Raw genomic sequence first — 23,756 nt, forward strand, 5'->3', positions numbered from 1 at the left:
AGAAAACTCTTTGTTTTTCTAATTTTAAATGAGCAATCAATACGACGGACAACGTTTTCGTCATGTTTCAAGAACATTGATTGTGGAATTTCCTGTCTCAAGATCACACACACACGAGACCTGGGCCTTGAGTAAGAGTGGTGTCAGGCAGGTATAGTAGTAGCTGCTTAGGTACCTTAGGAACAAGCTACTGTTGCGCTAAAAAATCTTCAAGTTTTTTGACAGAGCAGACTTCAACTTCTATCGATTATTTGGCTTCGTCAAGAGTGAACACAAAGCAAAACGTCCTTCCGTTGCTCTGCTAATTTGGAGTCTCAGTTTTGCATTTTTTGGTGAAGGTAGACCAGGAAGGCCTGTCTTCGTTAATTCCTTAAGTAAAGTATTTATTGAAGCCGTATGTGCGTTAAAAAACAAACTTTTCACTGCAAAATTTACCTTTCGGTGCATTTACCCATCCCATAACAAATAATGGCTGAAAACGACTATAATATATGTAATATCCCATTTACTAAGTTAACTTGTGATGGCGAGGAACCTATTGTCTCACTTTCTACAATGAAGAAACTTACTTTAAGGTGTAAATAGTTGGAACGAAAATTAGAATATGTAATGGTATGAATGCGAGGATTTACACTGGAGTGATATTTAAAAATTCTCTTAAAATTAAACGAGCCTTTAGAGCTTTAGGCCAGTGCAAGTTGAAAAAAAATTCCAAACATCACGTTAAATTGCCTAAATGTCTTTCTGGAAATTCTCAAAAAAATTTCTCAATATCGCAAACGTTTTCGAAACATCTGGAAAAACCCTCTAAATATCTTTTAGTTTTGTTTTAAAAGTAAACATATTTTGAATCACTTAGCACAGAGGTCAGCCAAAAAAAGCTGTGAATATTTCTAAATATCCCTAGATTTTCTAAACATTTTAATATTTTCTAAATACCTCGGACAGTTCTAAATATCCGAATATTCGTGGAAAGGCATATATTTAGCACTTCTCCCATTCGTCAACATTATTTGGGGAGAGAAGTAGGAGAGGATCTCTATTTGGCAGCAGCCAAAATGACTTCTGACATTATTGAACAATCAGCTTGTACTACATATCGATCTCCTAACTGTACACTTTTTCAAGAATTTCACATGTACGGGATATATGCATTTTCAAACTAACGTTAAAAGGAACGATGGTTCCTTGCCATGCTTTGGTGTTTAATGACAGACTAAGATCATTGTAGCAAAGAAATTAAAGCGTACTGGAAGATTCTGATCGAGGTTAGGTCATTTTCAAGCAACAGAGCTGTCATTTGAACATAGGATCAGGTAATATTCTATCAGTTCAAAGACTATGTGGAGAAAAGAAATTTCCCATTTTCACAGAATTACTTTATGTAATAGGTTATTTGTAGTAATCTAGAAACGAGTTAGTCATTATTAAGATAATTTCTAGAAGTACTTTTGATGCATATACTAATCCTATTTTGATGAGGTTGAAACTTCTAAAATTTGAAAACATTACCAAACTTAACTGTGACGTACATAAATACAATTCTAGAACTAAGAATGAGTGATTTTTCGATTCTTCCGACAACTAGTGAATAAATATCGTACGCGTTGTTAAGTCGCCTAAACGACTGAATTCTATTATGCTTATAAAGGCGAAATTGTACTTTTAAACAGCTTATTAAAAAAGATAACAAAGTCTGTTCAAAGAAAAGTATAAAGCTCTTTTCTTTCGTACCGAAATGGTAAATTCGCTGATTCATGCATTCAGCTTCTTTGCGGTAATTCAATCTTCAAGTCTTGACTCGGCTCCAGCGTCAGAAATTCCTTAAGCAAAGCAACGTTTGATTGTCGAGTTTTCTGTTTTGAATTTTCGTTTTCTTGGTCTTCGATAAATTGCTCAACTGAAAGAATGACTGCAGACCTTGAAGACATGATTCAGGGGAAGCAGGCCAGCGAAAGTTGTGAACTTCACTTTCGGAAGCCGCGCCGAAAGGCGGGAAAACCAATACGATCTTTTAATTAGTGAGAAATTTCGTTTACGGCCTGTGATTGGTCATAAGATATGTTTTACCAGTGAGAAAAATTGCATGACCAATCAGATTGTTTCTATTCTTTGACATACCGTTTTTTTTTCACTGCTTCGTTTAGAGTAAATCTCAGTACATATAATAAACGGCAATTCTTCTTTGTTTTATGATATTTCAATTACAATTTTCTTCTATCATCAAAAATTGGCAACTAGTGTTTTCTGAGGGAGTTTTGTACCATTTAATTAATTCAAAACAATATATTTTGATTTGTATATCAATACTCTGTCAAACAAACAGGTGAGGCGAATACGAAACAAATCATCAAACTCACGCTGCGGGATATTGTCTTGATGTAACGCTAAATTCTCAGAATTGGCGTTAAAAGAAATGCATGATAACAAGGAAGAAGAACTGATGATTGGAACAAAAGCTCTGTTAAGGATGATGATTAAATTCTTTTTACCGACTTCAAAACGCAATCACAGTGCCGTAATAACGGTGTCAAAGACATCCCGGCCGCACAATTGATATATTACTGCAGCTGTGTTAACACAAAGTGAATTCAAATACGACTTATTGGAGGTGTGACAAATCTCGATGTCGGCCTTTGGTATCAGCCCTCACAGGTGATAAGCCTGTAGAGACTTCAAAGTTGAATGTTTCTCAATGCGTTTCTGGTTGTATGTTAGTTAATCAATCATATTGTACCTGCACCCATACAATAAAGGAGGAAATCATAAAATAGATATTTATAAACAAACCAGTTCAGCTGCGTATACAACGCAGAAAAAAGACAAGAAAATTCTACACAACAAAGAAAAGGAGATTTTTCCTCGCTGATAACGCATGGTGAAGCAGTATAGCTCAGAACAACAACGCTTTTTATTCTGCTCATACTTTGTGACCATGACTGTTAAAACTTAAGGCAGGTAAAGCTTTGAAGAGGATATTACGTCGACCGCAACAGAATTAATGGTAGCTGTATAAGAACTACTTAATCTAATCTGGCCTCAAATCATAGCTTTTTATGAAAATTTTATATGCTCTAAGATCTCGGAAGGATAAGTTCAAAATTCTCAGTAAGCAGTGAAAAGTTGTAAGTAGTGTTTACTGCAATACAAAATGGTTTGGATTGAGATGTATTTCATAACATGTATAGCTCAATTGCTTTTGTTCTGTTATTTTTCAGTGCTTTCATTTCATTACAGATTTCGCTTTCATATTCCACTCAGTAATGAATAGATTTATAGATAGAGATTGTAACGTAGACGCTGTAACCAAGCAGGTCGCGTTATGGTTTCAGTACTGATGTGTAATTTTGAATTCTCTCAACAAAAGATATTGTCTGCTGGAGTTTCGAACTGCTATTATCAGGGCCTATTATTAGATACCTGTGCTTGTGACCAATTTGTAAGGAGTTTCTTCGTGCAGAGCAGAATTTCTCGTAATGAGCTTCAGGTATTCTATTTAGAGCTGTAAAATCCATCAATGCCGTCTTTTCATTACAGATTTCGCTTTGACATTTCAATCAGTAATGAATTGATTCATAGATAGAGACTGTAACTTAGACACTATGACCAAACAGGTTTGGTTTTCTGGTTTCAATACTAATTTGTAATTTTGATTTCTCTCAACAAAAGAAATTGTCTGCTCGAGTTTCGAATTGCATTTATTAGCGAGGCTGATGCCTGCTTTGGCGACTGAATTGTAAGGAGTTTCTTCATGGAAAGCAGAATTTCTCTTAATTACCTGCAGGCATTCTATTTAGAACTGTAAATGCATCAGAGGTACAACTACAAATCGACAAAAAGTTCTAACGTAGATTTGTGTAAAACTCGTGTAATGCCCAAAATAATACCACAAATGCGAGTTCCAGGTTTTCGTATCCTGCTTATAGTTCAAATGGAGTTGCATTCGACGGAAAGCAAAGCTTGAATTGATTTTTAAAAACAAATTCAAGGATATATTAAGAAATATGCTCAGGAAGGTTAGCAGAATTGTCAGTCTTGAGGAAGACATCATATCAACTATGAAAGGAACCTGATAAGCTTGTAATGAAGTGGCCAACGCGAGTCCAACTGTACATGTACCTTCGCTCCCAGAATCAAACCTGAAGTCGATTATTTTGCAAGTTCCTGGATCAAAATGTTAAATCCAAATGGGGGATTTTAAGGAGTATTTCCCATGGTTTTGTTTGTTTGTTTGTTTTTTCTGCATCCTTGGCAAAAGAAAATTATGTTTTAGTTCTTTTATTATGAAGTCAACGTCATCATATTTTAGGAAAGTGCCTAATTTACCTGGTATTGGCTGTAGTTTTTTTTTTTCACAGTCCACCTCCAAAATACTATCATTAATAGCATCGCTCCCTTTCCCGTTTGTTTTCTTTGCAGCACTCATCGCTGAAAACTTGATTTTCTTTTTAATTTCGCTACATCTGTGGAAAAAATGCAAAATTAACTTGACCTTCGATATAGCTTACCTTTCAAAACAGGTAACAAAAAGTCATGCTATTTTCAGTGTCCAATCAAAAACAAGTTTATTATACCCCAGCTCAAGCTTGTCTGTTGAGTATGGTTTTACCCAAGTATCTTTCTCAGAGACAAGTAGAACGACTGAAATGTGATAGTCACCAAACCACGTGAGTAGTCAAGAGTGGTGTCAATCTTAAAAAGAATGAAGTTACAGTTAAACGATTGAAGTTCGGCCGGGACCAACCTTCTTGACAACGTGCAAGCTTTGGAGAGATGTCAGTGTCAGTTAATTTACTGTTGTCAGGAAGTGATTGAGGTTCAGCGGGGACCAACCTAGTCGACAACGTGCATGCTAAGGAGAAGGGTCAGTTTTAAAGTTAAGTTACTGTTGAAAGATTGAGACTCGGCGTGGATTAACTTGGTTCACGTGCTCGCTCAGAAGAGGGGTCATTCTCAAAGGTTAAGGTACTGTTTAAATGATTGAGGTAGCTCAACTCAACCTGAACGATTTAGAGAGGTGTAAGTGTAAGAAACGTAAGTCTGTACTGTTAAATGATTGAGATGCGGCGAAGCCCAATGCCATCCTGTTTAGACTTTGTGGTTGAAGCACGGTGTGGCAGGCACTAGCTTCGCCAACATGCATGCTCTAGATAGAGGTTCAACTTCAACAGAATTTACATTTCCTGAGACTAAATATGGCATGCTGAACCAGACAGCTCAAAACAAACATGCAAAGTCTACTTCCCTTCAAATGTTGCAATTTTGATAACTCGTAATGGGAATAATTTTGTATTCTGTATTTTTCCAGTACTGGAATAGTCCATATAATGGCTGAGCATTCATCAGAAAGTTTTTTCAGGAAAGAGCGCTGCTATTTGACCCTAAGCTAAAGGCAATGTGAATGCAGTCATAATTTGTTGACAATGTTTGGTTTTGAAGAATAAGTGGAATTTTGGCAAATAAAATTGTTCTCAGCAATACCACAGTGACTCAACCGTAGCTTTCTTTTCTTTTTTTTGAAAGACGGACAGTTGTGCAAATGAATTCTGCACGTTATCACTAGTGTTACTTTTTACTATTGGTGTCAATTTGACATTTTTACACATCGATAAAATATCCCTTAGTTAATGAATGAATTTATATGGGAAAGAGAAATTTTATGTTTGTTGAAGTCAAACGTATAACCATTGGAACCTATATATATTACATCAATTACTCCTTTAAATGAAATTCTCGCGTGTGGCAGGAATTCATCTAATGTCTTAAATCTTCCGCCCACGGAAGTTTGTTAAAGTCAAATGTATAACCATTGGAATCTATATTATAGCAATTATTCTTTTAAATGAAATTCTCGCGTGTGACAGGCATTGATCTAATGTCTAAAACCTTCCACCCACGAAAGCAGAACACAACTCTCCAATATCTGGTACCAATTTAAAGACTGGAGCAGGTTGGTTACAGTTGGTGTGAAAACAATACTGTAACCACTGGATTATGTTAAACAAAATCAGCACAATCAAACCACAGAATGTGGTAAAGCATGAACGCGCTTCAGACTGGTGATGTATTGTGGCAATGTGTCCACACGCAAATCTAAAATAGTTTTGATTTACCTCTTGGGCAGTCACGAAATTGACACACATGCAGGCAGCTTTAAAATAAAGGGCTAAAGAACTAGTTTGAGGACAAAAATGCCCTTTACATTTTTATTGATAGCTCAAAAATCATACGAGACTCATTCAATTACTGATTGAGGTGACGTTCTCCTACTAAACTATGACTTCAGATACCTTGAATATGGCACTAGGCTTGACAGTTTATTTTCTCTGCTTTCGATGTGTTTTCACCACCAGTACATACATGCTGTTCAGTTTACTTTTATCTTATCAACTTTTCCTGCGTATCTATAAGTCGTTTTTCTTTTTTCAAAGATACACTGTTTGACAGTTTCACTACATTTTACAGGCAGTACCAGTTTGTTTTTGTGACGGAATCTGGCGCCTAAAGCAAAATGTTGGGTATAAAACTTAAAACTACTGAATCTCCCCGTATTGTTATTAAAGAGAGAGTAACTGTTTAACAAGTATCGACCTATCCCATAAAACAGATTCTTCGCAAGTTGCTAGAACGGGCTGTACCTTGCAATCTCCACAACTTTACGGTCAGTTAGGATTTTGAGTGACACAGCGTACGCTTGGCTGAGCCTCTTCGACGATGCATAATTTTTCTGATGATTTATAATTACTGGATCAGTAGGAAAGTTCTCCTTACCATGCTTAGCTAACTGTGTAATTCACCTTGGGAGAATCTGAATCTTGAGATAATATGTGCCGTCTTTCTTACTGACTTATAATAGAAGATACAATTTTTCTCTCCTTGAAATTCAAACGGTCAAAACTGTGAACATCTAGTAACTCTGAAAACTTCCCTTAGTCCTGTTCAGAGGCAACGAGGTAATAATTAACATGCATAAGATAACGAGAAGTTTAGCTTTGATGTTCCGAATGCAGGTTAGAACAGCGTTCAAGTTTCCCAAGTGAAGTTCTGAAGAGCTATCTGCGTAAAGTAAATCCAGCTGAGGGCGTCTTGCACCCTTCTCCGTCATGCTACATGACCGAAGTTGTAAATGAATATGTACACAAGGAGCCAGACAGGGCGGCTAAATAAACACTAATATCTTTTTCTAAACAAACAACTAATATTCAATGATGTGGTAAACTAACACAGTATGGGAAGCGAATTCACCGTTTCTAAATCGAAATTAGTGTTACTGCAAAATACAGCCCCAGTACGAATGAAAAAGCTCAATGTTACTCATTATTTCGAAATTCAGAACCATTCTACGTGATGAACCAGCTATTAAGAGTAGGAAGAATTCAACGCATTGTATTTCATTGCAGTCAAAGGAGAATAACTATTGACTTTATCCGGCTTTAATTTAGACCACGAATGGACCACGTGGGTCACTGTATTGTGTATGTCGGACAATGTAAAGGGCTTACAATGTAACTACCAAATCTTCATCAAGATTACCGAACTCAAACGAAGCACTCTGTCATGTTATTGTTTCATGCCATGAGTCGTTCGCTTTTTTTCGATTCACTCAGGTTATTCTGAACAGGAACTGAGAAAAAAGAAAACAGTCAATTCCATACGACAAAGGCGATCTTCAGGAACTTTATTGAGTGATAAGTGCGGAGTTAGGAAGAATTTTTATTGCTTTCGTTAAATGGGCTTTATTGTTGAATTTTTAAAGTGTGGAAACAATTTTACACCTTTTGTTTCGTTACACCTTAGCTGAACAAACGCAATTTTACAATTTCGCTTGTGACATTTCTCGTGTCGCACGCATGGCATGAAATACGGCAATTATTCCATTGACACTTTGTATTTACAAGATATCGGCTAAGAATAAGCTCATTTATTGAGCCCGTTCCTGAGAACATCGTAAAGAAATTGAAAACTGTTTTGCTTTTAAACCATTATGAGAAAATTTATGTAAAGGGAAATAAATGTCGTAAAGAAACCAATCAAATTACATGTGTTTGTCGGAAGATCATATCATAGGGATTAAATTATTTTTAAAAGAGTTCTTACTGACTAAACAAACGATAATTTTCAATTTGCGGATCCAAACAAAACGTTCCGGATTTGAAGCATTTTTTTATAGGCTTAAATTCAACTTGGTCATCATTTATCGTTTTTCACAATTTTTCTTCCTTTCTTCACAATGCCTAACTTGAGAATATTTAGATCACTTCAAATTTACAGATGTTGATGTTACAATAATTTCTGCGACTTCCAAATTTCAGGTTTGACTGGTATGGCGAGAAACTCCAACACTGGGTCATTCATCGTTCATTTGTTTAACTCGTATTAACAATGTCTTTAAAAAGGTGCGAATGCCGCTTTCTAGTTTACAAAGTAGGAAAATTAAAACCCCTTCGGCAATATGGTTTCCTTGAATTCAGAAAAAAAGGTTCTAATTTACAAGTTTTAATTACATATTCTCTTTTATATCTACCGCACATCGCCTTCTTCTACAAAGCCTGTGGTAATATAGGCCTGTCGGCTCTCAGGTCTTTATTTATGTCTTAATTTATATTTAACGATACTAGCAGCACAGAGGCTTTTTATAAACATAGCTGATAAAGAGGTGAAATCGTCTTAAATTATTAGCATCTTCTTTTGAACGTAGTGTTTCAAAATGACTTATTGTTTTTTTATAAACGTAATTTTCTACCCCTATCTTATCGGACTAGACTCAACTTTAACTGATCAATAAAAATTTCCCGGCTCATTGTTCAATCGGCTTCCAAATTTGCAAAAGATCTTCAAAACGAACGCTAGTTTCGTCGATGCGGTTGATATCCAAAGACAAATTCGAATACACCGAAAACGCCGTGGAAAACTTTCCAAGAACTGAACAACGAATGTCAGCTGAAAGCTCTGGCCCATGTGCTGAGCAATTATTGTCGTCTCAGTTTTAGTTTCAAGTTTGACGAATTCTAAAACCCCTGAGGGCTAATTTGAGGTAATTATCACATCAAAGAAAAATAGGAGATATACATTCAGTTGAGGCGCTTCAGTCTTTTTGTTTCCAGATACAAAGACAGGTGAATTTGAACCTGTTTTAGTCTAAGCTCGAAATGTAAATTCCCCTTACCGTTTTTCAGACATTTGTGTTAATGCTAATACTGAGAATATGGTTATAAATCAGGTCAATATCTCCTAGTTGATAATTTTCGTTATTCTCATAAGCCGTCTGTTTGGCAATGTATTGGGTTCGTAGGGAGAAAATACGTTTTCATCACTCTGAACAACGGACATTTTAACCTGATTTAACTGAGTTTCGAATGACTTCGAAAATGGACTTACACAAAAACACAATAGCCGAGCCATAAACGGGCATATTTAAAAGCCAAATAGCTATCAAATATCCGTATGCACTTAACTGCGAATGCAGTAAATTCAATTTCAAACTTCACTTCCGCGAAGATAAAATTCAGGTACAGGCAGGGCTAGTATTCTGTAGCAACAAAACCACGCGTCGAGGCAACTGTGTTAGATCGATGAAAAAATGATAACGCGCGTTTTTGTTAAACACTCGTAAAATTTAGAATAGAAATGAATGAGTTGTCATCTTCTTGGCACCTGCTCGTAAACTTTGTCTCTTTCGCGACAGCTCTGACAATCAACTTACTTAAGTTATTAAGAAAGCAATTATTACAGAAATCCAGCTTCCGAAGTTAATGAAATTTCGCTCTAAGGTTGACATTACTGTTCTCGGCCAAGCAAAGTAACGCATTAACAAGCAAGCGAAGATTAGCCATTTTAAAGGCTCTTTTCATACCTATTGTCTCTATTAGTCTTTACGATGAATTCTTAACAGCGCTGTTTTAGATCAATGCGCCAACGTTACTACATCCAACCAGCCAGCGGTCTAATAAGGCGGGAACGTATTAAAAGCCACACACATCGACTATTCAGTACGTTTGCCCCGGCGTGAACGAAACATGAACACTGTGCAATTTTTCTTATCCCTTTAGCGTGTGCATCTCTATTCTCACTGGGTATTTGGCGGGATTTCTGCGCAGCTGCTATTGAAAGAGGTAAGCTAAAATTGTTCAATCGATTAATCCCCTGCCATGTCGTGACTTAGCGCGTGAGGACGTTTTACAATCGATTCATCATGATCTTGATCGTCATCTGCAATGAGTACAATTAATGACATTATTTTTATTTCAAGTTTTAGCGGAACGCACGTACATCGGTCGCTAATTCAATTCAAGGGGAGTTCAAGAAAGAGAAGGTGTAGATTCTAACCAGAACAGCAAGGTACTTTCCACTGATCAGTTTCAAACCTATTTGAGGGAAAAACAAAGTACAACTTTTTGTAATTGTAGTACTACACATTCATAAATATTTAGCAAATGGTAGTTTTTCTAGAAATTGCCTTTTCACGAAGGGGTTGGATAAGTCTCGACTCAAGTTGTCTTGGTTCAAAATTTCAGGAAAAGCGACTTGATCAAAGTGGCTCTTATTCCAAGCACACCATAGCTAAGATTTTAGAAAAGCTATTTTAAATTTATTTCACTTCCAACCCAATTGGAATAGAAAATAGTTTATTCGTACACCTGTAGTCTGTTGATTTACTTTACGCAACAAAATTGCGAAGACCTTGCGAGATAATAACGGCTACAAATTGCTGAAGAAATAATTTGCAATAATTGCCAGATTAAGTTTTTTAAATTATCAATTATAAACGAAATCCTGTTTTCCTGAAAATTCTATCATGTACATTTCATAAAAAAAAACTAAAATCGCACACATTTGAAATGTCATGTCTAACATTTAACTTTTGGACTTTTAAAAGAGTTCTTTCTAACACGGCAGAACAGAATTTCGTGACTTCTGTATATTTTAGTCCCAAAAAGACGGCATAAAGTTTGCGTGCTGAGAGGACAATAAAAACCGAGCTAAAAGCCGCAGAAATGGCCAAAAGTCAATTGAGAATTAATCATTTTCAGATATTACTGTTAAGACTAGAAGCAATGTAAACTTATCTATTCAAAATGTGACGATATTTCACACCATTAAGTATCTCAGCCACCATCAATAAAAGCAACTTGCGATTTCGTTTAGCGATCGTGCGAAACTGGCCGTAAACCTTCCAATCGCTTGCATTTTAAGCGGTTCGGCTGGACTGAGCTGCAAAGGCGGTCTTTGTTCAAAATCATTACTTTACTGTGTTTGTATTCTTTCAGTTGTCCCATCGTGACAAAATTAAACAACAAATTTACGCATGAAATTTGCTTGTTTTGCGTAAATATAAAGGAAACAGCTCACAATATGACTAATCAACGCCTTAGATTACCACGATTTTATGCGCATCGGAACACAAACAGAATAAAGCACGCTACTTTTCGCTCTTTAGCGTAAAGTCGCTTTCAAAAGTCGAGTGGTCAAAATTTATAATTAATTTTCGTGAGTGTTATCATGAAGGATCTCTAAACAAGATAACAGTTCTTGTAATAAAATGATTTGTGCTCTGCTATAAAGCGGCGATGTATGTGTACTTAATCTGCTCGCGTTGAGAATTAGCCGCTAGGCCGGAAAGAAAACAACAAAATCCGCGATAAAACGAAAGGCAATAGGCGAGCGATGGTTGTTTAAGCCGTTGACAATGCGACGTACTAATTTCAATTACTTTTGCGGATCACAATAAAGAGGCGCATTTTGCATAAAGTTAATTTTGCTCAACCATTTTACAAATACTTGCGATTCTCGAGGTCTCGCTCGACCAGGCATTCTTAACATTGTGAATGAGTTTGATGTCTTAACAGAGAAAACTCTTCTCGCATATTCACTGCTTGTACTCAACTCGAAATGCTCCTTTGCAAGCAATTTTTTTTGAAAAAAAGAGAAAACAAACTTTCGTATTTCTCGGGGGCAACAAGCAAAGCTGTTTAAATAAAAATTATTTCTAATAATCCCCTCGCGAGTATTAATTGCTAGCTCTCGTTTCAGGCTGATATTTACCGTGAAAGGTTTTCTTGGAAGTTTGCGTGTTCTTTCTTCGTTCACTTCATCGTATTTATAACGCTGTCTGAAGATTCGATCTATATCTGCATGGTTAAGTGTTATTCTAGGCGTTTTGTCGCATCTCATCCCACCAAAATGTACACAGTTTGCCCCCAAAAGAGTTCTTTTAATTTAATATTGAAGCTGATAATTTGCATTACTGTATGTAGATGTCTGGCTGTGATCAAGATTACTAGCTACTGCATGTTATGTGGGCTGAATGAGTGATAAAAAAACCTTGATTTCTTGAACTTGTGTTTTACTCTGTTTTAGGAAAGAACTTGAACTTTACATACCCAAGACGCATCATAAAATGGAGATTTCTCCGTACACAAGAAAGATTAAATTTAAAAGTCAATTGCAACCTTTTGTGAAAAGAAATACATTATAAATTATTTTTGGACGGCTTTCAAAGCAACCACTCCACTTAAAATACACATTGTCTACCTCATTCGAAAGATAGTTCGAATATCTTTCTTTCGGGTGCTTTCTCCAGAAGGTAAGGCGTCTTTTAGGCGCCTAAAAATGACTTACTGAAGATTTTTCTATCTTTTGCGCGTCTGTTTCGTAATGCGTTAAAACCACATGCACGCGAAATTCATTAAAGCGCAGCTTTTGCATCCCCGAAAACCAGTCCGAAAATCGATTTTCCTTTAAAGTTTGAAGTTGTTCAAAGGGATTTTTCTGACGGTCTTTGAATGTCAAGGACCACTGGAACGCTTTGAACGTTGTCAGGTTAAACGAGTTAATTTTGGTAACCTCTCTTAGGCGACGATTTTGAAGCGAACCCATTTAATGTCAGGGTGTTTTACACGAGCACTCGACTGAACGCCACATCAGTTTATTCAGGTATTGTTTTAAATTGTGTTGGTTCCTAATGCAGTGACCAAACAAAAACTGCTGTATTTTCCTACGTGTAATTATCATGTTTTTACTTAAGCCAGAACAAAAGTCAGGAGGGGTTAACTCATGTCATCCAGACATGTAGTTAAGCCTCCGAACACTAAAGATGTTTATCACATTTAATAATTCACCTCGCAGGAGAAGATTTATGGCCTTAAATTTCCGGATATTTCAATTTCCCGGTTGCCTTAAGCGTTTACTTAAACCGACCAAAAACGAAAAATATATCGCTTATGGATATAGAGATATTGACAGAAGAAAAATAAAGTAAAAACTGCGTAGGGTGTACACATGTTTTATTATGACAAGTTTGCTTTTAAGTAAAAATTGCATCGCGTCATTAAAAGTTCGCAATTTCGTTAAAATTGTCTCCATTCCTTGCTTAAAAAACTCTTAACATTTATCCGTTTGTCGTGAGAACAAATTCGCTTCAACTTCTCCTGTTCGAAGAAAATGTGTTTTCGAATATTGACCCATTTTGATAACTTTATTAACGTCGAGAATTTTTTGCGTTTTAAGGAAGTTATTAAAGAATTTAATTGAATTATAAACTTCATAAACTACCAAGGTTGGCTTGTTTTACCTTGTTCTTGCTCGTTTATCGAAGAAAACGGTTAAGACGTTATCACTTATCTCTCCATGTAATAACTTCTCGTTAATATGACAGTAGTTCATGAAGGCTGAGACAGGTGATTAAAAAGAGGAAAATTGTCAGCTGGGATAACACATTGTCTCGATGCAGCAAGAAATTTGTCAAAACTAACAACAAAGCAAATTTATGGTAGTCTCTAAACATCAACTGAAATGTTTGAGTAAAGACAGAAAAATTTGAGTAACAAAAGAATATTTTTTTGAGCTTTTCGCTGAGAAATTCAATACTACTTCGAAGTGTAAACCCTTGCTAATAACATTCCAACTCTTGTGTTTTGTTTCGCAATGAAAATCGAACAAAGGGAACGCCGTACAATCGTGACAAAATGAAGGAAATATCTTGACCACGTGCTGCTTTTAGCGCAAGCTAAATGCAACGGGTATGACTGACTTAGTAATACACTTCTCGATTACTAGAATAAAACCACCCGTCTTCAAAATTCACCCTGAACCGACAAGGCGTTTGTTTACAGCTAAAGGGTTCGAATCTAAAAGAAACAAAACACTTTTAAATTGAGAACTGCGATATAAATAAGATCAGAAATTAATTTCCAATTGGCTTGTATGACACCCCTGCTATATGTGCAGTAACAGAGTTATCTGCCGGAGAGATAACTAGCTAAACAAAGATTCACCTTCCTGGTCAACAAGGCGTCGCTTCCGGACTCGATTCCGCCCTTAGTTCTAGTACTCTGTCTACTTAAAGGTTCTTCTAATAAATGCCCATTATTGCAAATCTCCAGAAGAAAAGAAAACCTCGTAAAACCCCGGCGTGGACAACGATTTAGACGGTAAAGCTGAGCATATGTCCATAAATGCGATAAAACCTGGAGTTCTAATAAACTAATCACCACAGAACCAGGCTTGCTTAAGTGTCGTACGTATCTTCTCTTAATTTGCCAAAGACGACGAAACATTTTCGCATGGATGTACGAACTATTTTGATTCGAGTTCTAACAGTGGAAATTGGACACTTTTAGACACAAGAGAGAGAAACCTAAATTTTTGAAGAGGTACATCTTCATATGAATGGCTATTTTTTTTGTCTGTTCACTTTTTCTGCTGATTCGAAGCGATTTTATCCAGTTATCGCTTCCTAGGTTTTCGTAAGATAGAGTTTTCTAGTATTTCTACCACATAAAACCGATCGTAAATATTCCTACACAAAGTCTTATAGTATTGCCATGCAAGATGAACATTGCACACAACTAGCTTGAGTTAACGCCGCCTGTGAATTGTTCCAATTATAGGTGGTAGTTGTAAAAGATTTCTGGAGTCTAGTCGCGATCTATAGCAGCACTTGTCACGACTTGGCTGGCCGCAATAGCAGAATAATAAAACACAGCAACCGGGTGAATGTAGAAGTTGGAACAATGTAACAGGATATGTTAGCACTTCAATGCTTATCTGAACTCGTACACAACAAACGTGCAGCTTTCCAGAACGGAAGCAGCAGTAACAATGTTTTGGCGTAATGGCGCAGCTATTGTTGTGTTCAATAGTTTAGTTGCCGCGGGTGCAGTTGTCACGGTGCAACTTAAAGACTGGCGCCGTTATCCACTGAAATGTACAACGCCTAAATTCGAGACTTAGTACAGACGAAGAGACAAATATATTTTTAAGGGGCTTAAGACTTCCATTAGCTTTACACGATAAATGAACATGGGTTTTGGCAAAGAAATGGCGAAACCCAAGAAATTTGAATGAAATTCTGTTGGACGCTTGTTTTTGTTTTGTTTTGTTTTGTTTTTAATTTGGAAGAATCATTTCCCACCCTTGCAGTTGTACCAGACGGTTCTATTATTCATTGAAACCATCAGGGGGAAAGGAAGGCCGCCTAAAGCGATAAGGTACAAGACAGACGACAGTCTAAGCTGAAGATAAAATCACAAGTATATGGCTTTTTCGTCCTTTCACTCTGCAATCACTTGTGGTACTCGTTCATGAGATAAATCCGGTTGTTCAGCTCTTAAAGCTCAATATCTGACACAGATATCTTTGATGAAATAAACAGATGCAATACAAGCCACGGTGTGTATTTGAAATAGTTCTGAAGAGTAACTGAACGGTATCAGTGTTTATAACTACACGTACGTGTTTCTTGATAATTACAAAAGAAACGCAGGTAAGCTAATTTTTTTTTTTTCTAACCATGTCATAATATTTCACATAATTTCCACACCTCTACATAATAACTTTATCGAAACCACGACAGCAAAAGAAAGTGGCTTAAAATTGATGAACTTAAAGACTGATTTGGCGACGAAGCTGTTGAAAGCTTTGCTTGTGGCGATTGTCATGGTAATGCAGTGTCAGTCATACACGCCTCATCTCAGGGCACTTAACCAGAGCACAGGAGAATTATTCAATGTTATTATAACGGGTGGGCGCAGAGGCACTTTGAAGTTGTCTCTCTCATTGACAAACTGCACCTGCCTCCATTTCCATAAACAAGTCAAAGAGACTTACGATCCATTACAAACATCATTTCCTTGAAACAAAGCCTTGGGCAATTGTAAAATAACTACTAATACAGCGGCAAATTGAATTGCCGTTACCTTCAACGAACTAAAAACCCTGTATTTCGTGAATGTGAACAGGGTCTTAACAGCGCCAGCAATTAGCGGACCAATACACAAATTTTTAACATATGCCGTTTTATTTAGAAAACAAAAGAGTTAATGGCGCCAAAATGGCTTCCGAGTGGCTAAAAGTGCGTCCAAATTATATTTTTAGTGATATTAGGACAATAATTTGTTTTGTTTTTATAGCAGATGTTTTCACTTCAAATGTCATAATTTCATTTTAATACAACAGCCCAGCTCCTTTCCCATGAAATTGAACAACTTAACAGAAGGACAGCGAACGCAATGACAAGAAGGCAAACCTACAAATCCTATTAAAATAAACTTTTACACCAAATGCTGACAATGGTGACAGTTAAGTTTTGTTACGTTAATCTGAAAAAATGTGTCTCGAGTTCCTGTTCCGTTCTTTACCAGATGTACGGGAAGTTTCCCCATGACTAGTCAGCTTCTCGCGAGCACGGCGGAATACAGTAAATTTGAGTAACAATATATCACAAAGCTTTTCAATTTCGTAACTTTTAAGTTGACAGATGTCGCATTGAAATTAAAAAAGGCTTTTAAAAGCACCGTTGGTTGGTAATCCTATACGAATCTACTGGTACGCGCTAATGGATAAAGCCCCTCCCTCAAAATATTTGGCCGCTGAATCGGTAACTACATTACACATAACAAAGAACTGAACGATATCATTTGAGTTCAAATCACTCTCTGCTTTCACGACGACAATATTTTCACTGACCGTTCCGTGGTTCAACTCTAGTGTCCCATTTGCCTGAAGGTTACTTCAATAATTACTCAAGAATTCAGGTATGTTAGAGATTTCAGTCCTCAAATTATCATAAATTTGCCTTATTCAGCGCAAATCGATTGCTATCTAAAATAGCATTTTCGATTGCTTTGTCAAGGAATTTTGTAATCTTTCGTTCTCTTCCTAGTTAAATGCCAAAACGTTCTTGGCAGAAAATGCACAGATCAAACTCGCTCCTTTGTCGCTTAGATTTATTTCACTGTATAAAAAATCATGTCGGTATCGTCAGTTTAGTAAGTACTAAATTGAAACCGGGCATACATTGAAGATTGATTGTAACATGCTCTAAGGTTGTAAAAGCCTCATCAAATTGTAACTCTCAGTTGTCGACAAAATTGGACTCATTTGTTGTTTGTTTTTCTTCGCAAGCTACAAAATTTAGTATAATCTGAGAGGTTGGTCATTTTACGGCAAAGACAACATCATTATCTTTTCAATAAAATTATACTATGCGACAATTTAGGTATACCGTACGTTACTTAGGATACGCATCTACACTAAATAGAAACATATTGTAAATATCATATTTTGAAGTTTTGTCAAGAAACTCTAACAATGAACTTCAAGTTTACCTGAATAAAGCGAACTCATCATGCAGTTTATTTTTTGAATCGGAAAAATAACAATTTTTTTGCGGAAGATGTCATTTTTTTGGAATTACTAGGAGTAAACAAATCAGTTGTTTCATCCAAGCAGAGTTAATATTGTCGCAGAATAGCACGAGGTGTAGGGGTTTCTTGCATGTTTACCGTAGTAGATTGCTTCATATTCGACCCTGGGAAATGAGCTTTTGTTTATATGAGGCAGGAACCGGACGTGTTTTGTTTCGTAAACTGAGCTGCCTTGACATTTTTGTCTTCGGTAATGATATTAGTCTTAATCTGAATTTGAACTGTTTGCCTGCTGTTAACATTTCAATCTTTAAATTTAGAGGCAAAGCCGTGAAATAAAAGTTGTTAATCTTCACTGGAGCTTAGCCCAAAACATAGATGAAGAAGAAAAAATGCAAAAAAATAGAGATATGCAAAAAAGGTTCCATTTCGTGGGTGAAAATTTCACCAACTAGCAACTGAACAAAGCCCAGCTTCCTGTAAACGGTTTGTTTCATTATTTGAACATAGAAAAGCGATGAATTCATTGGTACAACAGCGAAAGTAAAAAGGTTTCCGATATGCACACACGAATTGTATATTTTTTTGCAAGAGGAAAAGAACTGAGTCTCGGCGAAATATTTCTCTTGTGAAACTACTAAAACAGTTCTTTTCTAAGATATGGCGGACAACATCTGTTTTCATTGTTTTCCGGAGAATACATGCGATTGCTCCCGGCCGGGATCGTGTTTCCTACAACCTGCTATTTTACTGCCTCGTCATGTTCGTTCTCTTCCTTGTGACGTTTCGTGATCTTGACACGATGTGGGTAATCAAGGAATGCATTTTCAGATGGTTTAGCAAAGAAATGTAACTCAAAACGCGATATCATTATTTTATATACATTATCACACTATCGAAATAGAGAGTGGACGAAGGAAAATCCTTCATCGGGTGTAAACAAAGGCCCGTGGTAGCCAAAAAAGTCGTTGGACACGATGACGCCCAATTAAACAATATTTTCCTGTCGAAAGAAAAATATATTGAGAGGTCTAGTCTTGGAAAGGATATAAAGAATCTCTTGATTTGGTCTGAAAGAAGGAAGCTAGTTATGATATATGGGTACATTTTTGAGGGTTACAGTTACTAATTTAATGATCCCGATAAGTTCGGATCCCTTTGAAATTCTGTCAGAAGCCTTGGTAAGAAATAGCTGCTTTTCATTTTCATTTCTAATATAATAGAAATTCTTTGACCAATTTTCATTATTAAGACAAAAAACTATCATACAAAAGCCTTACAAATCAGAAGTTTCGCTTGAATTGCCACAAATTGGGATTTCATCCACAGACTTAGTTTAAAAGTTGAACCACTTTGTACCATAAAATAAACAGAATTTGGATGCCCAGTAGCTTTCTTTAGCTTAATGGTCCTAGACTACAATATCATTCACTGTACATCAATGTAAACAGAATCACATGACAATACAGCTCAATAGCTTTCATTTGGTCACAAACTAGGGCTTCATCCACAGACTAAAAAGTTAGAATCACCTTGTACAGCATAATAAACAGTACCACATGAAAGTACTGCTCAATTATAGCTTTCATTTGAATCGTCACACACTAACCTACTGTACTATGTCTTCAACCTAAACTTCGACTGCCATCCATAGTTCTGAGAGCAAAAGGGCTGCGAAGGAACAAATTACACTATAACAAGAAAATAAAAATTGAAGCTTATAGTATTTTTAATAGTGACGAAATTGCCATAATACAGCAACTGCTAAAAGCCGGAGTTTGGGAGAACAAGAAATGCTTTGGGAACACGGGTCGATAGGCTAGTGTTTCCACAGCTTTTTCGGAAAACATGTTTATTTCTATTTCTTTTATAAAATACCGCGACGAAAAAAATAGAACTTGTTTACTTTAATGATCAAAATGTAAATTACCTTTGCTCGCGCCATCATTACGTCAACAGCGTGTGCTAGTTCTGTGTTTCTACCAAGTTTTAGTATAAATCTGCTAGCGTTCTATCAAGAATGGCGTTCTCTGATTGGCTGCGCTACTCACTATCTATTCTGTTGTAGATGGTGAGTAGCGTAGCAGTGTGCGCTTGTTAACAAAATAACGGCTGCTTCTTTGCGTTTTCGAGGTGTCTGTAAAGAAGAGTTAGATAAAGTTTTGAAAGACTAATAGATTTATCCTAAAACAATTAGATTATTCGCTCTCGATTTCTATCACGGATAGAAATATAGAGCTCATAATCTAATAGTTAAATAGAAACATGATTTTTAGCCAATCGACGCGCGTATTTTCATCGGGCTATTTTCTAAATTGCTTTAAGTGTGCTAGATCATTATCATCATCATTATTATCATCATCATCATCATTATTATTATTATATTAATATAGTTATTTTAACCAAATACAAATTTAAATTGAAGGTAACCTGAAAATAGTAGTTTACTAAGATAGAAATACACCAAAGAGATAACAATAAACACTAAAGGAAGAAGGATGCAGAAGATTAACACAGATTACAAACGACAAACTTTTCAATATCATTATTGTTATCGTTATCATTATCAATATCATTATCATTATCAATATCGTCATTATCATTATCATTATCATTATTATAATTATTATCTATGATAATCCCTCAGTTTTCTTGTTTCTTTGGATTCAGGATCATGAGTGAAACGAAGGAGTCTGACAGCCAAGAGGAAACTAGCACTTCCCCCTCACTACACCACAGAGTCCCAAAATGCGCTCGCTGTCGTACACATGGCACGGTATCATGGTTGAAGGGCCACAAACACTACTGCCGCTGGAGAGACTGCACATGCACAAAATGCCAGCTGATCACTGAAAGGCAACGCGTGACAGCCGCACGCGTTGCGTTACTGAGACAGCAACGCAAAGGAGCTGAACTAAGAGCTAAGTATCAAAGAGAATTGGAAAACGCCCGTTTGACGTACTCCATGGTGTTCCAAACAAACGGATTAGCAGGTAAAGCCTTTTACAATTTTGTTTCCCGAATGGTAACATTTGCATGTCTAATTACCATTTGGTACTAACAATAGCGTTGTTATATGCTTTCCTAGGATTCCCAAACAATCATCGACACCACTTTTATCATAAGCACCCTCATGCAGACATGAGCCACATTGAACCAAGGATAACAGAAATCACGCCATTATCAGGTAAGCATTACCAAACATTACAGCCAAGCTCAAAACAGAGCTTTTTCGCTCTTTTGAGGAGGCAGCGTGGCCGACAGACCTGCAATTCGCAGGTCACAAACTTAAGTGGCGTTCTAACCGCTAACGAACAAGCCGGAATTGTTTCATGGTAGACCCAAGTTCAACCTCTCTGCCAAGGTCTTTCTACATCATGTACCTAGGATGAACAAGTGACTCTTTGTCACGTGATTGCCATTCACAATGTCTTTTTCGGAATCATTTTCAGAATCCCTGAAGAGATGCAACTCAGTCTCCGAAGACGACGAAGAGGAAAGCACAAGCCCCAAAAGAATCGCTCTGTCTCCTGACCTCCACGTGAAAGCGGAGCCGCGTGAGCACACCGAAAAAGACCGTCATGAAAGTTTACCTGAGACAAGAAAATCTCCAGATCACTCCGTCGACAACATTCTCAATTCAAGTAACAAATATCTACCGGAAAACCTTCATGATAGGTCTCAGGAGTTCAGGTATCCAAGGCTGTCGAAGGAAATAAGTGCTCTGTCCCTGAGACACCCGCCGATGGAACTACTCGGCAAGCTCTTTCCTCATCACAACAGGGGCACGTTGGAACTCATCCTTCAGAGTTGCAATGGCAGCGTCGTGGAAAGCATTGAACTTCTCTTGTCCTCCCAAGAGCAGAGAGGCAACAAGATGGCGTTGGGTGGCTGTGGTTTTCCTCCGGCCAATCACCCTTCTCCTTTCCTTCACGGCCCAATGACTCGAAACGTCATCACAAGACCGCTGCCCAGTACTCATGCATGTTCACCATCGGCGATTTACCCACCATCGCCACTTCCGCCGCCACTTCTTGTGAAGCCTAAACCGGAAATGGCAGTTAAGTTTTCCCCTATGGCGCATGCTCCCTATGGGGCAGAACCGAGGCTAGGTGAAAGGCCTTGTGGACTTGGCATAAGCCGGTTTTGTAGCAGGTGTGGTTACAAGATAAACATGTTTGACAAGTTTTGCGCGCATTGTGGAAAAGTTCTCAGTGAAACACCCAGTGGTCTTTGAATGACAAGTCTGGGGAATGGATTGACTTTTCAACTGTTCGCAGTAAAGTAGAAATTTAAATTTTTAATGACAATAACATATTTCGGATTTGCATTAGTACACAAAGGTCATCAACATAGTTTTTAAGGTAGAATGACATCGGCGGCATTCAAAATCTCTTTTTACATCAGTAGAAAATGGTAGAAAAAGCCCTTTGGTATTTTGCTTCTATGGCCTCAATTTCAAACTCAGGAAGTGAAGCAACTGAAAAAAAAAATGAAGCGCATAGAAACTGCAATTGCATCTAGTTTCTCCTTAAGGAAGCACCAGATTTTCAAGATGACGGACGATGAGAATACAGAGAATAGTCAAGCAACAAGATGCACTACAAAATTCTCAGATCTAATTTTATAGGAATATACGGTAGTAAGTATAGAGAATTTAAACTTTTAGTTCGACGCAGTGAGCGTTTAATATAGTGAGTTCGTTCCATTTCGTTTAATAGCGGATAGCATCATACTGAAACTTCCGCCAGGGGCGCATGTGAATTCTTGAGGTACAATGAAGGATTATGGGAATAAAATGCTCATATTGTTGTAATTTCGAATAATTGACAGGATAATGATTCAGAGCGCGCATTGGTCAGCACTTGAAAGGAGCTGCGTCACAATTTGCGCATCTCGAAAAGGTCAACCTAAATTTTTCAAGTTCGTCGTTTACAATCCGTGTTAATCTTTTCCATCCTTGTTCCGCTTAACGACTTATTTTTATCTTTTTGGTGTTTTTCTTTCTAAGTAAACTATTATCTTCAACTAATTTTGTACGCGACCAAAATAACTCAAAATGCTGTGACTTAGCTCCCTTAAATTAAAATAAAGAGACAATCAAAAAACGACTAAAATTACCATTAAATTAAACCAAAAGTTTATTTGAAAAATTATTTTGCAAATTCCTGTGTGACTAATTCATAATCTACTTTCTCCTCTAGAAATTAGTACAAAGCCAAGTAAGGAAGTTGTAAGGATAAACAAACTGATCACTTGAGGCAAACTGGTTTGACATCAAATAAAATTTAACAAGCTACCTTAGAAATGTCTGGAAGCGTGCAAAAAAAAAGTTCATTTTGTTAAAAGATTTGTAAAGGATTGTTAAAGGAAACTAACATGGTGTAAAGGGAAAAAGATGTTTTTAGTGGATTTTTCCATGGTCTTAAGCATGCAAATAATTTTACTCAGTACAGCCAACTTCCTCTAATTCAGACGAGCTCATAATCAGTGACTAGACTTTTATTTTAGAGATTCTTTTCTCAACGTGTCCGTCCTCTAATGAGGAGCGTGCTTAGTGATTAAAGCATGTCAATCAAGAAGTTGACTGAAAAAATTTGGCTTTGCAGTATCTGTAAATACTGAGTAACGAACTGCAAACGAGTCAGCAAAACTAAGGAAGCTAAGGAATATTTATATAATTGTGATTAAGAATCAATTACTTACTTCATTAATAATAATCATTAAGTTTTATCAATAAATTGATTATTATCGGATATGTGTTTTTAGTCGTAACTTTCTTTATAACAGACGGTTAGATTCTTTATTCTTTATCGTGGGTGGTTTGAGACAAAAATTAGGAAACGCGTTTCTCTTTAATGTAGGAGGGGTTCGTTGAAACAGAATTGCTTTCCATATCCAAATATCAGATGTTTTACCATTCTCCTGTCATCTTTCGATATCACATCAACGGGCTGACCTGGTATTTCACGTTATTATGATTATCTCGAAAAAGGACAAGCTTTCCTCAATGCTTGGCTTTTAAATTCCGAGAACAGAAAGGCCACCGTAAACGAAGAAACATTGTGGGGCGATCTGCACCGTCTACAATGTTCTTTGTAATAGACCAAA

At 36.8% G+C, this 23,756-nt stretch overlaps 1 protein-coding gene across 7 annotated transcripts in view; it reads left to right on the forward strand.

Moving 5' to 3' along the window:
* Positions 1 to 23,401, forward strand: part of LOC110044540 (doublesex- and mab-3-related transcription factor 3-like) — a 36,236-nt gene extending 12,835 nt beyond the window's left edge. For 3 of the 7 annotated variants that reach the window (XM_089296421.1, XM_089296419.1, XM_089296420.1), the window contains exons 3-7: positions 10,050 to 10,112; positions 10,250 to 10,338; positions 20,316 to 20,638; positions 20,734 to 20,832; positions 21,098 to 23,401. In XM_089296421.1, the coding sequence (XP_089152547.1) occupies positions 20,320 to 20,638; positions 20,734 to 20,832; positions 21,098 to 21,882 (1,203 nt within the window). In that variant the 5' untranslated portion in view covers positions 10,050 to 10,112; positions 10,250 to 10,338; positions 20,316 to 20,319 and the 3' untranslated portion in view covers positions 21,883 to 23,401. Of the gene's footprint in view, positions 1 to 9,795; positions 10,113 to 10,249; positions 10,339 to 15,936; positions 17,034 to 20,262; positions 20,639 to 20,733; positions 20,833 to 21,097 lie in introns of those variants that run through there. The other 4 variants (XM_020750096.2, XM_020750097.2, XM_089296422.1 and 1 more) reach the window with 4 other exon arrangements.
* The last annotated feature ends 355 nt before the right edge of the window (positions 23,402 to 23,756 follow it).

This window comes from Orbicella faveolata, unplaced genomic scaffold (genome assembly GCF_042242905.1).
Source record: "Orbicella faveolata isolate gen_17 unplaced genomic scaffold, um_ofav_v1 contig_27, whole genome shotgun sequence".
Lineage (NCBI taxonomy): Eukaryota > Metazoa > Cnidaria > Anthozoa > Scleractinia > Merulinidae > Orbicella > Orbicella faveolata.